At 46.9% G+C, this 16,632-nt stretch overlaps 1 protein-coding gene across 1 annotated transcript in view; it reads left to right on the top strand.

The window, feature by feature from the left end:
• The first annotated feature begins 576 nt into the window (after positions 1-576).
• The window catches only part of maea (macrophage erythroblast attacher, E3 ubiquitin ligase), a 214,569-nt gene continuing 198,513 nt past the window's right edge, over positions 577-16,632 (top strand). Inside the window, exons 1-3 of the mRNA XM_085975457.1 lie at positions 577-708; positions 830-941; positions 2,305-2,487. Of these exons, the coding sequence (XP_085831583.1) occupies positions 873-941; positions 2,305-2,487 (252 nt within the window). The 5' untranslated portion in view covers positions 577-708; positions 830-872. The remainder of the gene's footprint in view (positions 709-829; positions 942-2,304; positions 2,488-16,632) is intronic.

The raw sequence follows: 16,632 nt of genomic DNA, 5'->3' as shown, positions 1-16,632 counted from the left end.
AGGAATGCCGGAGGGGCAAGGAATTGAGGAGGGGGAAGGAATGGGGAGAGGGGAAGGAATGGAGGAGAGGGGAAGGAATGGAGGAGAGGGGAAGGAATGGGGGAGAGGGGAAGGAATGGAGGAGGGAAGAGAGGGGAAGGGATGAAGAAGGGACGGGATGGAGAGAGGAGAAGACGAAGAGGGGGGCAGGAATGGAGTGGGGGATGGATGGGGAGGGGGAGGAGGAAGGTGAATGGGTGAATTCCAAACAGTTTTGGCTCATGCAGCCTACTGATTGGCCGGTAGTTTTTGAACGCAACGGTCAATCCGACCATCCGCCGGCCAGCGCATGCGGAGTACAGCATTAGCCGCCCAAAAAAAAATCCATCGTCCGGCGCATGCGGAGTACAGGATTGGCAGACAGTAACCATCGTCCGGCGCATGCGGAGTACAGGATTGGCCGAGAGTAACCATCGTCCGGCGCATGCGGAGTACAGGATTGGCCGACAGTAACCATCGGCCAGCGCATGCGGAGTACAGGATTGGCCGACAGTAACCATCGACCGGCGCATGCGGAGTACAGGATGAGCCGCCGGGAATGCCGAACTGTGTTGTTTGGGGAGGAGTAGGCGGGGCCTCGTTTCCGTTATCGCGTTCGTTCACTTTCTGAAGATTTAAATGCCACCGCTGGCTTCCCAATGGGATCAAAACGAGGCAGGGTTGTCAAATGTAATAAATAAAGAAAATCAAACGACAGACTTTCTCTAACTTATATCACTCGATTCCCGTTCCGGTTTGGTCACTTTCCCAAGTTTTGTTTTACATTTGCTCTCCTGTTTTTTTTGCTTAGGTCTTTACCCATGTTGCACCACAGTATTGATAGTTGAGCTAAGATGGCGGTGCAGGAATCTGCTGCTCAACTCTCGATGGCATTAAAGGTGCAGGAATATCCTACTTTGAAGGTATGCTTTGTATCTTGTGAATTTGATCAGTTCAATAATGGCTTAACCCTAGTTAATATTTCCCTGCGGCTGCACATAAAATATGATCTAAAAGTCACTGGGAAGAAAAGCAGCTAGAATCAAGTGCCAATTTTAGTCTCTCTATAGACGCTAAATGCTTATTTATGTTTATATGTGTATGTGTATATCCTGGTATAGCTTCAAGGTGAGCGATTCGCAATTTTTTTGTTTTAAGTCTCGAGTTTCGAATAAGAAAAATAATGAACTTTAATTCTGCTCCGATGCCATAACTACATTTCTTAAGATTAACAAATCACCATTTGCTCGTGTTTACAAGGTTCAGTTGCAGTATAAATAAATGGTTCTGATGAGCTACCTTGATGGATGTCATCATTCATATAACAAACCTAAATACTTTCAACTGTCAATGCCCTTCTTAGAAGCTGAAGGATTTTTTTTCTCATCAGCCAAGTAAAGTTGGACACTTAATGAAAGTTAATGCAAAATAGGGTTATAATCGAGTGGGAGGTTTCATAAATATTTGCTGTTCTGTCGTTGTGTAGATGTATTATAGAATAAAGCAGGAAAGTATCTCTGGGTTAACTCCACAGTTTAGAGAGTCAATGAAATGTACTTCGAATTTAAACAAAGGGCTATTTTCTAATGGCTAGTTAGTAGCTTCACTTAATCTATTGAAACAAAAGCAAAATACTGCGGATGCTGGAAATCTGAAATAAAAACTGAAAGTTCTGGAAATACTCAAGTCAGGGAGCATCTCTGCAGAGAGAAACACGTTCTCTCCACAGATGCTGGCTGACTTGCTAGTATTGCCAGGATTTTCTATTTTTATTTCACTTAATCTATTTCCTGTTGCATGTTTAAGGTTTATTTTAATCTTGTGAAATATTGCTGAAGTATGGCGTCGTTCCTAATTTTGGTAATTCCATCAGATTTCAGATATCAGTTGCTCAATATAGTTGTCCGATTTTAGTTGCCTTAATGTTGGGTCACCTCTTTCAAACTCTGATTTGTATACTCCAAGGTAGAAGTTCCAGGAAGTTACATTTCTTAGGAAATAAATCCTACCCTTTCCAAGCAGGAATGTAAGAACCATATTCACCTCAAAAAATGGAATTATTAAAAATGTTCATTGTTAGCTTGCTATAGTAATTATAAGAAGCATTAGACCATGAAGAGATACAAACGGTTACAACTATCTACAAGAGGACTGAAACAGATTTTCTTTTTTTTTTCCCCCTTGATATTTTCTATAAAACAAAATTATTTTAAGACAAATTGCTGCAGGTGTTTTCCCTATTTAAGTTTTGTGGAATAATTAAATAATTGCAATATTTTCTTGTAGGTACCTTATGAAACCTTGAATAAACGTTTCCGAGCTGCCCAGAAGAATATTGACCGAGAAACTAGTCATGTGACCATGGTAGTCGCAGAATTGGAGAAAACATTGAGCAACTGTCCAGCAGTGGATTCTGTGGTGACCTTGCTAGATGGGGTAGTTGAGAAACTCAGCGCTCTGAAGAGAAAGGTAAAATAAATGTTTTATGTTGGTGACACTCTATCGGTGTTACAATATGTTGTTTGGTACACTTGATATTTTGTAACGGCACTATTATTGACAACTGACCCAAGATACAAAATTTAAAGTCTTTTGTTACATAAAGTAAGAACTTTAAAAAAAAACGAAATTATATACTTTTTATTTGAGAATTGTGTTCTATCTCATTGAAATTCTGATGGTTTAAAACTAAATTGACTTTGTTGTATGCACGCAGGTGAGAAACCTCAGTGTACATTCTACCTCCTGAAAAAAGTTCAAAATGAATGATTCATCTGTGTGTTTGTAGTCTTTTTTAAGTCAGTCATTTTGAGAAAAGATGTTAATGAAAATGGTAAATATTATTGTAGGCTTAGAAAGTGAACATTTGGCCATTCCTATTGGATTTTGCTGGACTTTTGAGCAACATTTATAGCATTTTTAAAAAAAAGCTCTGTTCTTGGATTCAGATTATGCATTATTACTGAAGTATTTCTTCATTTACCCTGCCTGTCAAGGCAGCAGTGTTATGTTTATTTTTTTCCACAGTGTCAGTCATGGCTCAGTGGGTAGCACTCTCGCCTCTGAGTCAGAAGGTTGTGGGTTCGTAGTCCCACGCCAGAGACTTGAGTCCAAAAATCTAGGCTGACACTCCAGTGCAGTGCTGAGGGAGTGCTGCACTGTTGGAGGTGCCGTCTTTCAGGTGACGTGTTAAACCGAGGCTTCGTCTGCTCTCTTGGGTGGATGTAAAAGATACCACGGCACCATTTTGAAGAAGAGTAGGGAAGTATCCTGCCCAATAGTTATCCCTCAATTAACATCACAAAATCAGATTTTTTGGTCATTATCACAGTGCTGTTTGACCTTGCTGTGTGCAAATTGGCTGCTGCGTTTCCTACATTACAACAGTGACTGCACTTCAAAAGTACTTCATTGGCTGTGAAGCACTTTGGGATGTCCTGAGGTTGTGCAAGTCTTTTTTTCTGCAAGTACAACACGGAAATATAACCAACCAAAAATATTCATATCTTTTAAAAGTGTTCAAAACTCAGCGTTTCCCTAATATTTATACTGAGGACATGTAGCAGGTTAATTCATGAGGATTTGGATTGCTCTCTTGAAACTCACCCTTGGCCAGAAGATGCGCATTAATATGTTCTACATTTACGACTCATACCTGTATCTTAGCTTTGCAGATTAGATCTACAAATTCAAGAGTTAGCAATTTTTTAACATTGTCATTAATTCAATTCAATTCAATTCAATTTTATTTGTCATATATGCAGCAGACGTGTGTACTGCACAATGAAATGTTGATTTTTACGAGTCCTCCCAACATTGGAATAAATATGGCATAACAATGATACAAATACTAATAGAAGTACTAATAGAAAGACAGTAATAATAAATAAAACAACAGTAATAAATAATAATAAATTAATCGTTCATGAGTCTTATGGCCTGGGGGTAGAAGCTGTTTCGAAACCTGTTGGTACAAGACTGTATGCTTCGGTATCTCTTACTGGACGGGAGCAGGGCGAAGAGGTTGTGGCTGGGGTGACTCGCGTCTTTAATGATTCTCAGGGCCTAACGTAAATGCCACAACGTTTATTCTTTGACATATTAGTTACAAATTTACAACAAATGGAATTTTACAGCTGAAATTTAACTGGTCCAAATTTAGAACTAGTGCTAAATTGACATTTTTCTAGACCAGTATGTGTGGGTGCAAAATGTAGTAGAGAAGTAGATGAGCCTGTACTGGTACATTTTCATTGAGATAGTTGATAGAAATGTTAATGTTTTGGATATATGTTTTATTTTAGTTTTCTTCACTGTACTGCTATATTGAGCAGTTTCAGTCATTAGTTCTTTAATTACGAGCGATGTAATTATTTGAGTTCCTCTTCATATTAGTTTCACCTCAATAATAACCCATAATGTGGTCATTGGCAAAGAAACATTTGGTTAAAGGGAGGTTTCTGCTATCAAGTTTAAAATTATTCGTGAGAATTATGTTCAACATGTCTTCTTTTTTTTGGGGAATTTTGGTATCCTGATGTACTGGCTTGAATGAGTTACTTCGGAAAATTATTGTGTGCTGAATTAATGGCCCAGAATTTGCTGGAAGAATAACAGCGAGTTCATGGTGCACGGTTATTATTGCATAAAATAAAAACCCAGCTATATGTGGTGAGAACGACCTATGCCGTGAGTTGAGAATCCCCACAAATTGCTGGCCAATTTGTGCTGCCTTGCCGTTAGCTTTGCAGAAACGGGAACTTGCCATCAACTTCCCTATGAGTGTCAAGAAATTGCAGGATTTGCACGGTAAATACAAGTTAAACTCGCTGTAGAAAGTTAAGGCTGTTATTTTATTGCTTAAGGACCCTGTTAATGGGATGATTTATGGTCCTGACCTACCAGTCAACCCCGGAGGCCAAGAAAGGGAACAATTGAAACTGGAGTCTCACTCCTGCAGGAGGTAATTTGTTCCTGGAGGTTTTGTATGTAGGAAAATAGTAACCAAAGTAGGCCATTCAGCCCCTCAAGCCTGCTCTGCCATTCAATCAGATTATGGTTGATCTGCGACCTAACTCCATATACCTGCCTTTGGCCCATATCCTTTTAATACCTTTGGTTAACAAAAAGCTATCAATCTCCGATTTTATAATTAACAACTGATCTAGCAGCAATTACAGTTTACAGAAAAGAGTTCCAAACTTCTACCACCCTTTGTGTGTTTCCTAATTTCACTCCTGAAAAGTCTGGCTCTGATTTTGAGGCTATGCCCCTTACTCCTAGAATCCCCAACCAGTGGAAATAGTTACACAAAAGCAAAACACTGCGGATGCTGGCAATCTGAAATAAAAGCAGAAAATGCTGGAAATACTCAGCGGGTCAGGCAGCATCTGTGGAGAGAGAAACAGAGTTAACATTTCAGGTCGATGACCCTTCGTCAGAACTGGAAAAAGTTGGAGATGTAACAGGTTTTTAAGCAAGTGTGGGGCAGGGAAAGGAGGGAGGGGAGGAAATTTCATCCTTAAATTTCATTGGTTAAGGAGATAGACTATTAGTCCAGTCATTCACCAAGGTCCCAGATGCCCTGTTGGCCTCACACCTCCAGCAGTGTGAGCCTGACATAGTCATACTCACAGAATCATACCTTTCAGCCAATGTCCCAAACTCAATCACCATCCCCGGGTATGTCCTGTCCCACTGGCAGGACAGACCCACCAGGTGGCGGCACAGTGGTATACAGTTGGGAAGGAGTCCTCAACATTGAGTCCGGACCCCATGAAGTCTCATGGCTTCAGGTCAAGCATGGGCAAGGAAACCTCCTGCTGATTACCACCTACCACCCTCCCTCAGCTGATGAATCAGTACTCCTCCATGTTGAACACCAATTGGAAGAAGCACTGAGAGTAGCAAGGGCACAGAATGTACTCTGGGTGGGGGATTTCAATGTCCATCACCAAGAGTGGCTCGGTAGCACCACTACTGACTGAGCTGGCCGAGTCCTGAAGGATATAACTGCCAGTCTGGGCCTGCGACAGGTGGTGAGAGAACCAACACGAGGGGAAAAACCTACTTGACCTCGTCCTCGCCAATCTACCTGTCACAGATACATCTGTCCATAACGGTATTGGTAGCAGTGACCACCGCACAGTCATTGTGGAGACGAAGTCCCGTCTTCACACTGAGGACACCCTCCATCATGATGTGTGGCGCTATCACCGTGCTAAATGGGATAGATTCAGAACAGATCTAGCAGCTCAAAACTGATCATCCATGAGGCGCTGTGGGCAGCAGCAGAATTGTATTCTACCACAATCTGTAACCTCATGGCCCTGCATATCCCTCACTCTACCATTACCACCAAGCTAGGGGACCAACCCTGGTTCAACAAGGAGTGTAGAAGAGCATGTTGGGAGCAGCACCAGGCGTACCTAAAAATGAGGTGCCAACCTGGGGAAGCGGCAACACAGGACTGCATGCATGCTAAAAAGCAGCATGCTATAGACAGGGCTAAGTGATCCTACAATCAACGATCAGATCAAAGCTCTGCAGTCCTGCCACATCCGGTCGTGAATGGTGGTGGACCATTAATAAACAACTAACGGGAAGAGGAGGCTCCATGAATATCCTGATATACCTATCAATTCCTCCAATAAAAGGCGAAGAGTTACGAAGGTGACTAAAGGTTTTTATTGACTAAATAACAGCCCACTCTCGTGGGTGATCCGATCCAAGCAGGAGGAATACCAGCCAGTCGCTCACCTTTATACCTGGCCTGGTGGGTGGAGCCAAGGCGGAGTCGGCAGTGGTCATCCCAGGTATAGCAGTGTGGCAAGAGGCGACCTCGTACCGTGATACAATAGTGGTCAGTGATACAGTTATAACGAACAGTGGTGAACAGTGCTAACTACTAACAGTGATACGATAGTGAACGTGGTTTACCACATTCACCCCTTGTTTAGAATTAAGTCCGGCGGGGTGAAGTGTACTACCAATTCTGGTAGGTCAGTCTGTCCGGAGGCTTCGTAAGCCTCTCCGATCGCCGCAGCGGTGGTGTTGCCTTATCCGGTGCTGGTGCCTTATCCGGTGTTGATGCTGGTGTTTGCGTGGTCGGCGAGGGCTCGTGGGGTTCCGGCATGCCGTCTACCTGGACTGAGGTTGGGGGGGGTGGTGGCGGTGTTTCCGGATCGGCTGAGGGTGCGAGGTCTCGTAGGGAGACAGTGTCCTCCCGCCCGTCTGGGTACGCCACGTAGGCGTACTGGGGGTTGGCGTGCAGGAGGTTCACCCTCTCGACCAGGGGGTCCGTTTTATGGGTCCTCACGTGTTTCCGCAGCCAGACCGGCCCCGGGGCGGTCAGCCAGGTTGGTAGAGTGGTTCCCGTAGTCGACTTCCTGGGGAAAACGAACATTCGTTCATGGGGGGTGGTGTTAGTGGCCGTGCAAAGTAATGACCGGATGGAGTGCAGCGCTGTCGGGAGGACTTCTTGCCAGCGGGAGGTTGGGAGGCCCTTAGACTTTAAGGCTAAGAGGACGGCCTTCCATACCGTCGCGTTCTCTCTTTCCACCTGACCGTTACCTCTGGGGTTGTAGCTGGTGGTCCTGCTTGCTGCAATACCTCTCTCTAGGAGGAATTGCCGGAGTTCCTCGCTCATGAAGGAGGAGCCCCGGTCGCTGTGTATATAGTTCGGGAACCCGAACAAGGCGAAGAGGGCATTCAGGCACTTAATGACCGTGCTACTGGTCATGTCGGGGCAGGGGAAGGCAAAGGGGAAACGGGAGTACTCATCAACGATGTTGAGGAAGTACACATTACGGTCAGAGGACGGGAGGGGCCCCTTAAAGTCGATGCTCAGGCGCTCGAAGGGGCGGGTGGCCTTGATCAGGCTTGCTCGGTCCGGCCTATAGAAGTGCGGTTTGCACTCCGCACAGGTCTGGCAGTTCCTGGTCATGGTCCTGACCTCCTCGATGGAGTAGGTCAGGTTGCGGGCCTTAATGAAATGGTAGAGTCTGGTGACTCCGGGGTGGCAGAGCTGGTCGTGGAGGGTCTGAAGCCTATCGATATGCGCGCTGGCGCATGTCATTCGTGAAAGGGCATCAGGGGATTCGTTCAGCTTGCCTGGCCGGTACAAGATCTCATAATCGTAGGTGGAGAGCTCGATTCTCCATCTCAAAATCTTGTCATTCTTGATTTTGCCCTTCAGCTTGTTATTAAACATGAAAGCCACCGAACGCTGGTCGGTGAGGAGGGTAAATCGTTTGCCTGCCAGGTAGTGCCTCCAGCGCCGTACTGCCTCCACGATCGCCTGGGCCTCTTTCTCGACCGACGAATGTCGGATCTCGGGGCCCTGTAGGGTCCTTGAGAAGAAGGCCACTGGCCTCCCCTCCTGGTTTAGGGTGGCGGCTAAGGCGAAGTCGGATGCGTCGCTCTCCACCTGAAAGGGGATGGACTCGTCCACTGCGTGCATCGTGGCCTTGGCTATGTCTCCCTTAATGAGGGAGAAGGCCGCGCACGCCTCCTCCGTGAGGGGGAAGGAAGTGGCTTTCAGGAGGGGTCTGGCTTTGTCCGCGTAATTGGGTACCCATTGGGCATAGTAGGCGAAAAGCCCCAGGGTTCTCCTAAGTGCTTTAGGGCAGTGGGGGAGGGGTAGCTCCATGAGGGGGCGCATTCTTTCTGGGTCGGGGCCGATGATTCCGTTCTCCACTACGCAGCCGAGGATGGCAAGGCGCGTGGTGTTAAACACGCATTTCTCCTTATTGTAGGTGAGGTTCAGCCGTTGGGCCGTACGGAGGAATTTCTCCAGATTCGCGTCATGTTCCTGCTGGTCGCGGCCGCAGATAGTGACGTTATCTAGGTAGGGGAATGTAGCCTGCAGTTCGTTCTGGTCAACCATCTGGTCCATCTCCCTTTGGAAGACCGAGACCCCATTAGTGACACCGAAGGGGACCCTAAGGAAGTGGTATAGGCGCCCATTCGCCTCGAAGGCGGTATACTGGCGGTCCTCAGGGTGGATAGGGAGTTGGTGGTAGGCCGACTTCAGGTCGATGGTCGAGAATACTTTATACTGTGCAATCTGATTGACCATGTCAGATATGCGGGGGAGGGGGTATGCGTCCAGCTGGGTATATCTGTTTATGGTCTGGCTGTAGTCGATGACCAGGCGGTTTTTATCGCCGGTCTTTACGACTACGACCTGGGCACGCCAGGGGCTGCTGCTCCCCTCGATAATGCCCTCTTTCAGGAGGCGCCGCACCTCAGAGCTAATGAAGGCTCTGTCCCCGGCGCTATACCGCCTGCTTTTGGTAGCGACGGGTTTGCAGTCAGGGGTAAGGTTAGCAAACAGAGAGGGTGGCGGGACCTTGAGGGTGGAGAGGCTGCAGGTGTTACGCGGTGGGCGGTTTAACGTTTGCTGGTTGTTGACTGTGAGTGGGGGGAGGGGTCCACCGTATGCTAGGGTTACGCTTTGGAGGTGGGATTGGAAGTCCAGCCCTAGTAGGACGGCAGCGCAGAGATGGGGGAGGACGAGGAGTTTAAAGTTTTTATACTCCGTGCCCTTAACCGACAGGGTCACGACACAGTAGCCGCTGATGTCCGTGGCGTGGGACCTCGATGCCATCGAGATTCGGCTGCGCGTTGGTAGGACAGAGAGGGAGTAGTGGCTCACCGTGTCTGGGTGGATGAAGCTCTCCGTGCTTCCGCTGTCGAACAGGCAGGTCGTGGCGTGGCCGTTCACTTTGATGTCCATCATTGACTTGGACAGATGGTGCGGGCGGGCTTGGTCCAGGGTGACGGAAGCTAGTGTGTAGCTGAGCGAGTCGTTGTCATCTGCGGGCGAGGCGGTCGGGCGTGGTGAGTAAAATGGCGTCTCCCACGAGGTAGGGCCCCATGAGGCACTATTGGGGTCGGTTGCCTTAATCAAAGATGGCCGCCCCCATGACTCATGTGTGGGGATGCTGGCCTCAGTTGCCCTAAACAAAGATGGCCGCCCCCATGACTCATGTGTGGGGATGCTGGCCTCAGTTGCCCTAAACGAAGATGGCCGCCCCCATAGTTCGCATGCGGCACTGCTGGCCTCTGAGGATCCGCTCCTGCAGGCCTTGGAGAAGTGGCCTTTCTTCAGGCAGGTTTTACATATGAAGTTCTTGGCTGGGCAGCGCGACCTCGGGTGCTTCTCCTGGCCACAAAAAAAACAGCCGGCGGCCCGATCGCGGATGCCCGATGTCGGGGCCGGTGCCGGGGGTGGCGGGGCCGGTCGGGTCCGGGACGCCGACGCAGTGGTAGGTCCCGGGGGCGGCGCTGGGAAGGGTGCTGTGGTAGGGGTCGGGCCCGAGTCCCAGGGTCGCGAGCAGTACCTGGTGAATGCTTCCTGATCTTGGTGGGCCACTTCCAGGGAGATAGCGAGGGCTTCAGCTTTTTCCATGCTGAGGTCTTTAGCTTCCAGCAGTCTTTGCCGTGAGTACTCGGACCGTAGGCCTTTCAGGAATGCGTCGTGGATATTATCTTCAGTATTTTCGGCTGCCGACACCGATTTAAAGTCACAGTTCCTGGCGAGTGCATATAGCGCCTGTGAGAATTCGGCTACTGATTCTCCTGGCTGTTGCGGCCGTGATCTTAGGAGGTGCCTAGCGTACATGTAGTTTACCGGGGTCCGGTACTTCTGTTTCAGCAGGTTGATGGCGGTCTCGTAGGTAGTCATGTCCTCGATGAGAGTGTATACTCTCGGGCTCAGTTGTGCCTGCAGGACACTTAGTTTGGATGCCTGAGGGACGCTGGATTCTCTCAGGTATGATTCGAAGCAGACCAGCCAGTGTTTAAAGTCTGCGGCTGAGTTTGCTGCTCGTGGGTTCAGGTCCAGGTACGGCGGTCTGAGGGCTCGCAGCCAAGCTGGCTGGTGTGGCTGTGCTCCTGGTAGCTGCGCTGGTGGCTCCTCCGCCGGTTGTGACTCGTTGTCGGACATCATTAAATTTAGTCAATAAAATTGATATACCTATCAATTCCTCCAATAAAAGGCGAAGAGTTACGAAGGTGACTAAAGGTTTTTATTGACTAAATAACAGCCCACTCTCGTGGGTGATCCGATCCAAGCAGGAGGAATACCAGCCAGTCGCTCACCTTTATACCTGGCCTGGTGGGTGGAGCCAAGGCGGAGTCGGCAGTGGTCATCCCAGGTATAGCAGTGTGGCAAGAGGCGACCTCGTACCGTGATACAATAGTGGTCAGTGATACAGTTATAACGAACAGTGGTGAACAGTGCTAACTACTAACAGTGATACGATAGTGAACGTGGTTTACCACATATCCCCATCCTCAATGATGGTGGAGCCCAGCACGTGAGTGCAAAAGACAAGGCTGAAGCGTTTGCAACCATCTTCAGCCAAAAGTGCCGAGTGGATGATCCATATCGGCCTGCTCCCGATGTCCCCACCATCACAGAAGCCAGTCTTCAGCCAATTTGATTCCCTCCACGTGATATCAAGAAACGGCTGAGCGCACTGGATACAGCAAAGACTATGGGCCCCGACAACATCCTGGCTATTGTGCTGAACACATGTGCTCCAGAACTAGCCGCGCCTCTAGCCAAGCTGTTCCAGTACAGCTATAACACTGGCATCAATCCGACAATGTGGAAAACTGCCCAGGTATGTCCTGTCCACAAAGAACAGGACAAATCTAACCCAGCCAATTACTGCCCCATCAGTCTATTCTCAATCATCAGCAAAGTGATGGAAGGTATCATTGACAGTGCTATCAAGTGGCACTTACTCACCAATAACCTGCTCACTGATGCCCAGTTTGGTTCAGTCAGGACCACTCGGCCCTTGACCTCATTACAGCCTTGGAACAATGCTACACTGACGCAAAAATCAAAAGACTGCAGATTCTGGAAATCTGAAATAAAAACCAAAAACACTGTTAACACTCAGATTAGGCAGCACCTGTGGCTGGAGAAACATAGGGTAAACATTTCAGGTTGATGACGGTTCTTTAGGTTTCTGATCAAAGGTCATCGAGCTGAAACATAAAACCTACATTTCTCTCTCCACTGATGCTGCCAATTTGCTGTATTTTCTGTTTTTGTTGTTGCACACAGTTTATTTCTTTAAAAAAAACAAAGATCTTGAAATAACTAAACCGTGAAGTTTTAGCCCTCCCAAGTTATACCATCCACTCTTGATTGTTTTACGGACAAGAACTTGCTCAGTGGTGACATTAGTTTCCAACATTACGACAGTTCAAAAGTACTTCATTTGCTGTAAAATGCTTTGGGACGTCCGGTGGTCGTGAAAGGCGCTATATAAATGCAATTCTCTCTTTCTCCCTACATTTAATGCCATCAGATTGCTTAAACATTGACCAGATCACAACTTTGATCTGATCAGATCAATCTTTTGGCCTTTAGAACCAACTTCAGCTGATCAGAAGCAGACTTTTTTTTAAATGTAGGTCCCATCTCCGAAATAGACAATGAGACATGGGAGGCACAGGAAAAAAACTGGCAACTATCTTCAATATGGAAAGTCTTCAATAGCCAGAAGGAATGTAAAGAGAATCAAAATTTAGTTACTAAAAATAGAATGGAGAATTGGAAAGACAACCAAATAGAGCAAGAAAAGACAGGCTAAGCATTATTTTTCTGTTTTTTGTTTGTGTTCATCGTTACAATAGCTTTATTAGAAATAAAATACACCGAGAGTTGTATCACAATTATTATTTGATCTCCAATAGCATTGCTCATGGACAAAAATTGTTGATTCTTGTTTTTCTACCAGTCTGATACTTCCTGCCTCTGTCATCCAACCTTTCTGTGTTGCCTCACACTGTCTCACATATACTTTTGCTCTTTGGTGTTTCTATCTCGGCTCATCTCAGATTCTCGTCCTCACTCTTCCTTCTCTCTTCTGTCCGTGGGCCACTTTCTTCTGCATATATAGTGGAATATGGAATGGTCATGCTGGCTGCATCTGGCACTTTTTTTGCTGGAATGTGATTGGGTAGAAAATTTAATGGGGGAAGCAAGCTTTTTGTGCAACATGACTGGAGAATAACAAAAGTGAAAAATCACCAGCTCGGAAGGAGAATATGAGACACTTAAACAACTAATCAACACGGAAGAAAATTGAACATCGCACTGATGGGTCACGACAAAGACGTCAGACTTGAGACAAACAGTAGACACAAGTGTTATTATCTAGATAAATGCAAAGGAAGAGCTATTGTGTAACATTATATGCTCTCAATCCATTGCAGTGTAATGCCCTGCCAAGTAAAAATACATTTCACCTTAAAATATCTCTTAGTTATCACTATTCCATCCACGGCAGACTTGCTGTTTTAACACAACTATGAGGACCACTTAAAACAGTTACAAATTATGTAATCAATATCCTTTTGTTTCCTCCACTGCAGATCATTTTTTGAATACATTTTGTTTAAAAAAAAGAGTATTGATGAACACATCAGGAGCACCGATGTAGAACGGTTGCTGAGCATAACTAAGTGAACGAGTTAACGTAGAATGCTGAACTCTTCCTGCGTTTATAACACAATCTTTACCAATAATGCCCAGAATTTGCTGGACATGATTCTTGTGGTGGCCCAGAATCTCGTGCAGTGCACCAGGAGCTGGATTTTTACCTTAACCCTTCAACTCCAATTATTTTTGTGCCACTAACTTTTCTTTTATTCCCTTATGGGATGTGGGCGTCGCTAGCAAGGCCAGCATTTATTGCCCATCCGTAGTTGCCCTCGAAGGTGGTGGTGAGCCGCCTTCTTGAACCGCTGCAGTCCGTGTGGTGAAGGTACTCCCACAGTGCGGTTAGTTAGGGAGTTCCAGGATTTTGACCCAGCGACGATGAAGGATCGGTGATATACTTCTAAGTCAGGATGGTGTGAGACTTGGAGGGCAACCTGGAGGTGGTGGTGTTCCCATGCGCCTGCTGCCCTTGTCCTTCTAGGTGGAAGAGGTCGCGGGTTTGGGAGGTGCTGCCGAAGAAGCCTTGGCGAGTTGCTGCAGTGCATCTTGTAGATGGCACACACTGCAGCCATGGTACGCCAGTGGTGGATGGGGTGCCAATCAAGCGGGCTGCTTTGTCCTGGGTGGTGTCGAGCTTCTTGAGTGTTGTTGGAGCTGCACTAATCCAGGCAAGTGGAGAGTATTCCATCACACTCCTTACTTGTGCCTTGTAGATGGTGGAAAGGCTTTGGGGAGTCAGGAGGTGTGACACTCGCTGCAGAATACCCAGCATCTGACCTGCTCTTGTTGCCACAGTATTTATGTAGCTGGTCCAGTTAAGTTTCTGGTCAATGGTGACCCCCAGGATATTGATGGTGGGGGATTCTGCGATGGTAAAGCCGTTGAATGTCAAGGGAAGGTGGGTAGAGTCTCGCTTGTTGGAGATAGTCATTGCCTGGCACTTCTGTGGTGCAAATGTTAACTGCCACTTATCAGCCCAAGCCTGGAACGACGTCAAAGTCTTGTTGCATGCGGGCATGGACTGCTTCATTACCTGAGGAGTTGTGAATGGCGCTGAACACTGCAGTCATGTGCGAACATCCCCATTTCTGACCTTATGTTGGAGGGAAGATCATTGATGAAACAGCTGAAGATGGCTGGGCCTAGGACACTGCCCTAACGAACTCCTGCAGCGATGTCCTGGGGCTGTGATGATTGACCTTCAACCACCATAACCATCTTCCTTTGTGCTAGGTATAACTCCAGCCAGTGGAGAGTTTCCACTGCCCCCCCCCCCCTGCCCTCCGCCGCCCCCCCCCCCCCCCCCTGCGAATACACAGGATCTGCTCAGACGAGGAGGAACGCGATGGACACCTACAGACACTGAGACGCCCTCGTAAGAACGGGATATGACGCTCGGCTCATCAATCGACAGTTCCGACGGGCCACAGCAAAAAATCGCATAGACCTCCTCAGAAGACAAACATGGGACACAACCAACAGAGTACCCTTCGTCGTCCAGTACTTCCCCGGAGCGGAGAAACTAAGTCATGTACTTCGCAGCCTTCAACATGTCATCGATGACGACGAACACCTCGCTAAGGCCATCCCCACGCCTCCACTACTCGCCTTCAAACAGCCGCCTAACCTCAAACAGACCATCGCTCGCAGCAAATTACCCAGCTTTCAGGAGAACAGCGACCACAACACCACACAACCCTGCCACAGCAACCTCTGCAAGACATGCCAGAGCATCAACACAGATACCATCATCACAGGTGAGGACACCACCCACCAGGTACATGGTACATACTCATGTGACTCGGCCAACGTTGTCTACCTCATACGTTGCAGGAAAGGATGCCCCGGAGCATGGTACGTCGGCGAGACCATGCAGACACTGCGACAACGGATGAACGGACACCGCGCAACAATCGCCAGGCAGGAGTGTTCCCTCCCAGTCGGGGAACACTTCAGCAGTCAAGGACATTCAGCCTCCGATCTTCGGGTAAGCATTCTCCAAGGCGGCCTTCGAGACACACGATAACGCAAAATCGTCGAGCAGAAACTGATAGCCAAGTTCCACACTCATGAGGACGGCCTCAACCGGGATCTTGGGTTCATGTCACGCTACATGTAACCCCACCTGACGTAGAGTCATCCAGACTCGAGTCGTCGTTGGCTTGTTCTCTCTACACTGATGCGGCCGGACCTGCTGTGATTTCCAGCCAAAAAAAATGTTTTTTGTCTTTTTTTTGTTTTTCATACAGACCCCAGCATCTGCAATATTTGACCCCTTGTGACCCCACCTCATTGTTCTTTGATGTAATGTTTCCCTGACTGACCTGTTTGGACACCATTCACACCTTTGACTGCTGTGATTATCTCTCTGCCGAGGTGTGATAAATGGCAGTTGGAAAGGTTACCTGTAAACATCTGACATGATTCTCTGACTATATAAGCTGTGTCTTTATGCATTTCTCCACTTCACCTGAAGAAGGAGCAGCGCTCCGAAAGCTTGTGATTTCAAATAAAGCTGTTGGACTATAACCTGGTGTTGTGTGACTTCTTACATTCATCCTAATGATGGTTGAGCAAAATTCCATACTTTAAGTGACATCACCAGTTGTTTTCCGTGGATGACATTTCCATGGCTCCCGCAGCATCCAGAAAGTATATTATCTCTATCATCATTTATCTTATTCCTAACCAGTTACTTAACTAGTCCTTTTTTCAAAAGGAGTTAATTAACATATTAACTGCTGGGAGTCTGTTCCATGTGCAGATATAGTGAAAAACATCCCTGTATAAATGATAAATTTTGCCAGTCCACAGGTTTAGATTCTTGTTCCCTGTTCACGTTACAAATATTTACTATATTGTCCATGTTTTAAACCTGTCCAGAAAAGTGGTTTCAATTACATCGATTTACGTCTTCAACCAGGGTTTGAGATGTTAGACAGTTGAGTGTTTTACGGCTAAATTTTCTGCTTGTCCACTACAGATGGTTAAAAAAAAAAAATCTAGTTGATCTTTTTGAAGCTATTTTAACCATCATCCCTCCGAATACAAAATACTGAAAACACATTTTAAGGTAGTTTCAAGCTGGAAGATGCCTGCACAATTTTAAATGATGGGGCTAAATTGTGATCAATATTAAATCATAC

The sequence above is a fragment of the Somniosus microcephalus genome, chromosome 2, assembly GCF_052327205.1.
Source record: "Somniosus microcephalus isolate GS21.2 chromosome 2, FLI_Smic_1.0, whole genome shotgun sequence".
In the NCBI taxonomy this organism is placed as follows: domain Eukaryota; kingdom Metazoa; phylum Chordata; class Chondrichthyes; order Squaliformes; family Somniosidae; genus Somniosus; species Somniosus microcephalus.
This window is presented reverse-complemented; position numbering and strand designations above follow the sequence as displayed.